This window comes from Halyomorpha halys, unplaced genomic scaffold (genome assembly GCF_000696795.3).
Source record: "Halyomorpha halys isolate HHAL.00 unplaced genomic scaffold, Hhal_1.1 Scaffold65.1, whole genome shotgun sequence".
NCBI lineage: Eukaryota > Metazoa > Arthropoda > Insecta > Hemiptera > Pentatomidae > Halyomorpha > Halyomorpha halys.
The window spans coordinates 646,022-651,071 of record NW_027109066.1 but is presented as its reverse complement, the minus strand read 5'-3'; the positions used below and the strand labels follow the sequence as shown (position 1 = coordinate 651,071).

The window sequence follows — 5,050 nt, the reverse complement described above, 5'->3', positions numbered from 1 at the left end:
AGCCTGAAAAGTTTGAAACTGTTAAACTAAAATTAAGATTGTCCTTTTAATAAAGAAGGTTGAGACTATTTGGACAATTTTGTTATTATTATTAAAACTATCAGTCTCAAACGAGATAATAAAAAAATATATAAATTATACAGTCTATTTTTGTAGGATTTACTTGCGTATTAAGATTAAGATTATCCATTAATGATGAGATAAAGGAGATATGTAAAGACAAATTGATTAAAACTGATATTTCATTTAATACAAGAGGATAAAAGATACAATTTAGACTATAAAAGATTTCAATAGTTGATTAATGAAAATATAAATTCAATAATTTATTATGATTTGAGCAAGAGGTGGAATGGACTGATTTCAATGGTTTTAAGAACTATTATTGAATCATATTTGGATTAAGTTGCTCCTTCCAGGTATGCAAAACTCCACAACGTTGAATGAAAATAACCTTTAGATCATTATTTGATCCATTAACCTGAAAATATATTGTAACTGTAAAACTCTTTTATTATTTAAGAAGTTAAAAATTATCATTAGAATATCTAATAATAGTACTTCTGTAGTAAATGATCAACCACTAGCACTGTTAGTGGCAGTCATGAGAAACATTGTACTCGAACCTTCCTTATCAGTTCTATCTTTGTTACTAATTTATGTGAATACAAATTTAGGACCCAATCTCAACTGAAAAGCATTTGATAATCTCTAGGTATGATCCAATGAAAGCAGTAGAGTGTGTGCATGATCTAATGTAACCTTATTCTTAACAATGTCTGGGGACTGATTCCTTAAAGCATCAAAAACTGTCAACTGATACAGTAGAAGTACGATTAAATACACCGGTGGCATTCAAAACAAAATAGTAATTCAGCCAATGGCTGACATATTCAAAGCTCAATGTGAATGACAGCATAGCCAGTTGCAATTTATTTTCTGTCACCTTGATTACTGGATCAATAGACTGAGACACAATGATGGATAATAACTTCAATGGTCGCAAGCTCAACACACTAGTGAACCAAACGCTGAATAATAATAATGAAACAGTCAGCGCAGGCACCCTCAACAAAGAGGAAAGAGCTCTTAAGAACCAAATAACCAATTACCAAAATATCAGGACGTAAGTGCAAGAAGAAAACAATAGACAATTACCACTCCAAGAAGAGTGCAAGCCAACACTGTACAAATGGCCAACAGCAAATGCTATCACCAGCTTTTAAAAATAGGTTATTAAAAGACTAACTAAAAAAAAAAAAACACCACTGCAACTGCAGACTTCGTACGTTCACCTCAAAAATAACCGTCACAGTATTTTTGAGCAACAGTAACCAATGCCAGCAATGGCTACAGCATTTCTTGAGTGGGGACAGCACCCATTAAAAGCACATCTGAAACTACAGTTCTTTATAACCAGGCTTGGAACTACAGTCATTAGAACATAAGGAAAATTCCAGAGGTGCTTGCTATTATCCTGTACATCTGTGTCGATAGTCCCATCGAGTTTCACCACGACTGCATGAGCTCAGTATAAATTGCCTAGTTAGTGTTTTAACAATTCTATATAAGGCAGATAAAAAAAGTTGTCTTTTAAAATATTTATAAATTGACTTTTGATTTGTTAAATAAGGCATACAATGATCCTCAATTAAGTGAAAATTTAAATTTTAGTAAAAGCACACCAAATGTAGTTACCCAGTAAACACTTGTACAAATGCCCACCTGAATCCAGTACTTATAGTAGGGTCAGTTGGGTCCTACCAAATAGTGGGTACCCTTTGGACAAGACTCAACAAATCAAAAAAAATTCACTAGACTGCTGTCCCAAAGTAATGACTGTCAGGAAATCTGACGACATAATTAAAAAAAATATATCTGTTTTTTCTTGACTATATACTAACTTAGCAACTCGTTATATAAAGAATAAATTGAGGAATGATTTAAATTTATTTATATGATATCATTAATAAAGCATCACAAATTATTTAATTAATTACCTTCAAAATGTTATCTGATTGAGTTTGATGTGTGCATTCAGAACCAAGTTTATTTTCTTCTACATCTCTAGTTACCTCAGAGCATTTGGACGAGTCAATTCCATCTAAACTGTTCTCAGATTCAGTTACTTTCATTGTTTCTTCAGATTCTAATGACTTAATCATTGGTTCAATTTTGTTCGATTCAATTACGACTTGAATTCTTTCACTTGTTTTTTTATCTTCCTCAAGTTCTTCAGTTAATCTTTTTTCGCATAATTCTGCCCTTTCTAATTTCGTCCTCAACCTCTAAACAAAAAATAGTTTAATATCCTATTTTTTTTTAACTCTTCATTATTCTAGGACTATTGCAATAGATAAAAAAAAAAAAATGTAATGCCGCAAATGATAGAGCAAAAAGAGAAGCACATCTCAACAGTGTGAAGATAGCTGCAGTTAGAGTGTGTTACGTGAAATGAGAAAAGTGTAATAGTTTTAATCATGAAAGGTTTCGTTTTTGCTTGCAGACAGTGATTCTGATCCGTGTAGCATCATATTTCCTTTTGTTAAATAGTAAAATTTAATATTTTAAAGTTGTGTAACTTATATCCTAAAGTAATGTTTCAGTTCAGTTATGTAACAATAAATATTTTTTAAAAATTATTTACAGAGCTAAAATAGATACGAAATGCTCAGAAATTATATTATCTAACTAGTTTTTTGTATAGTTTGTTAACGCTGAAAAGAATAGAATTGTACAGTTATGTAATTACGTATGTGGTGGAGGAGGAAGGCATCATTAGAAGACGAAATCCTAGGACGAATTTATTAAACAGGAGTCAGAGAAGAATCCCTGGGGTATCCCATACAGGGTGGCATTAGGCAAGGTTAAGCTGTTACAGTTGATGACGGCTATTAGAGTGAGAGGTGCCCAGGCATCCATCCTGGAAGAGGCTGCAAAGATGTATACAGGCTATACATAACCTAGGGATGATCCGTCCCAAGATAGTGCAGATGATGGAATGGTACCAACCTATGTCCATCATGGGATATGTGGAACCTTCGTCTTGCCATGACAGACAAACGATCGGAAGGGCTCCAGAACTGGATAGCATAAATGCTGCAATCCTCAAGAACAGAGCCCCTTATATTGAGGAAGAGTTGTTGGATTCAACGAGTGTTTGGATAAGGGAGACTTTCCAAACAAGTGGAGGATTGCAGACTTGAGACTGCTATACTAGGAAGGTGGCAAGAATAAGGAAACGCCAAAAGCCTAATGACCTATATGCCTCCTCCCAGTACCTAGTAAGGTCCTGGAGCATATGATCGTCCACAGCCTTAGACCAATCCTAAGTGCTGCAAGCTATCCATGGCAATTTGGCTTTTTTGGGGGGATTCCGGGGAAAGCTGAAGAGCTTTGGCAGAACACGTAGTAGTAGATTTCCCCACCATGGAAGGACTACGAGCCAGGCTGTTGAGAAAGACCGGGATTTTCCCCTTGTCGAGTTAAAGAGAATTATCCCTTCTTCAGGGATTTCATTTACAGGTAGAAGGAGGTGGTGGGCCCCACTCATTTCACAATGAGAAGAGCTTGACTGCCCAACATCAGTGAGCTACTAGAAGAAGGGGAAGCTGATCTAGACTGAGACCAGGGCCCTGTTTCATGATGAAAGCTAATAGTATTAGTTGATAGTACAAGTGTAGAAACTAGTCTGGTAATAATACTAATACTTATTTTTTTCATGATAGGGATGACTATTAGTGATATTACAGTAATTAAAAAGTACTAAAGTACAAGTTACTATTGTACAAGTTGAGTTAATTGAATTAAAATAAATCTACTAGACTAATAGTATTTGTTTTATTAACCAGAATTTCAAAATGCTATAATGCATGTAAAATAATCAACCTACTATGACCATTTTCTGATTTAGATAAAATAAACCGTTTATTATAGTTAAGTTTTATTTTAGTAAGACCAATAATAGACTGCTTTTGATGGAGTTAAAACATGAACCTAAAATATAAATTTTAAAACATTTAGAATGTATTAATTAGTACCTCTAATGACATTTCTAATTTTTCTGAAGTTCTTCTCTGCGTTTTCATTGAAGTAACCAATTTATTCAGGTTTTCATTTTTGGTTTTTTCAAAACGAAGATCAGCTCTGAAATATACGGATTATAAAAAAATAAGAAACGGGATGTTATTTCATATCTCCTTAAAGATATTAGTGCATTGTTAGTGAAGGAGTCTTTCATAAATAATGAAATTTGGTATAGTAGTCGGGTGCCTTCCACATTGAAACAAAACACGAGACTATTCTGAAAACACATCAATAGACTTTCTTTATATTTACACCTGCAAATGCAAGAGCTTTTTGTTCGGTGGCATTCAAAGTTACATGGGACTGAATACATTTTATAAGAGCTGTATAAGTTAGTGGAAGCCACCTGACACATAGTCGGATCTTTGTTTTTAATTACATTACTTTTTATTTTATCATTTTTAGTTTTTCATGTATTAGCATTTTATATTTTAATCTATTGCCTTTAACTAGAATATGAATGGATGTGAATTGGGTATTGATACTTTAGTTAAAGTATCATATCGAAGAGTATTGATACTTTGGTGGTATTGCAGCTTCGAATCTTAATGGTAGACGAATATCTCTGATAATACCTACCTAAAAGTGTAAACAATTTGCAGTTTGGTTAGGTTTGAACATGTTAATGTTCTATTTCTTTTTGAAATTTGAACATAGATAATGAAGGATGAGCATCATTATTCATTGTACGATTTGATGTAACATTGGAACAGATAATTGTAATCCCTTGTGTCATTTTAATGTTTATAAGGTTACAAAATATAATGAAACATTATTTCAATATTTTTAGCTTACATTGTTTGCTTGAAAACATTTTCAGGATATTACTGAGTAATTTGGGACATCTAACTTAAAAGTCAATTTTGTAATACGGACTCAATTTAATAAAATTCAAAAATAGCCAAAAGCAACACACAGTCAGATTAACCTCTGTGAAGTTGGCCCCCCATCCTTGAAAAATTTC

The 5,050-nt window shown here is 33.1% G+C and overlaps 1 protein-coding gene across 3 annotated transcripts in view; it reads right to left on the bottom strand.

The window, feature by feature from the left end:
- Window positions 1-297: 297 nt before the first annotated feature.
- LOC106692664 (putative leucine-rich repeat-containing protein DDB_G0290503) overlaps window positions 298-5,050 on the bottom strand; it is a 30,411-nt gene continuing 25,658 nt past the window's right edge. Inside the window, exons 10-12 of one of the 3 annotated variants that reach the window (XM_014438745.1) lie at window positions 4,041-4,146; window positions 2,001-2,288; window positions 298-481 (exon numbers count right to left, since the gene is read on the bottom strand). In XM_014438745.1, the coding sequence (XP_014294231.1) occupies window positions 383-481; window positions 2,001-2,288; window positions 4,041-4,146 (493 nt within the window). In that variant the 3' untranslated portion in view covers window positions 298-382. Of the gene's footprint in view, window positions 482-2,000; window positions 2,289-4,040; window positions 4,147-5,050 lie in introns of those variants that run through there. The other 2 variants (XM_014438747.3, XR_010843383.1) reach the window with 2 other exon arrangements.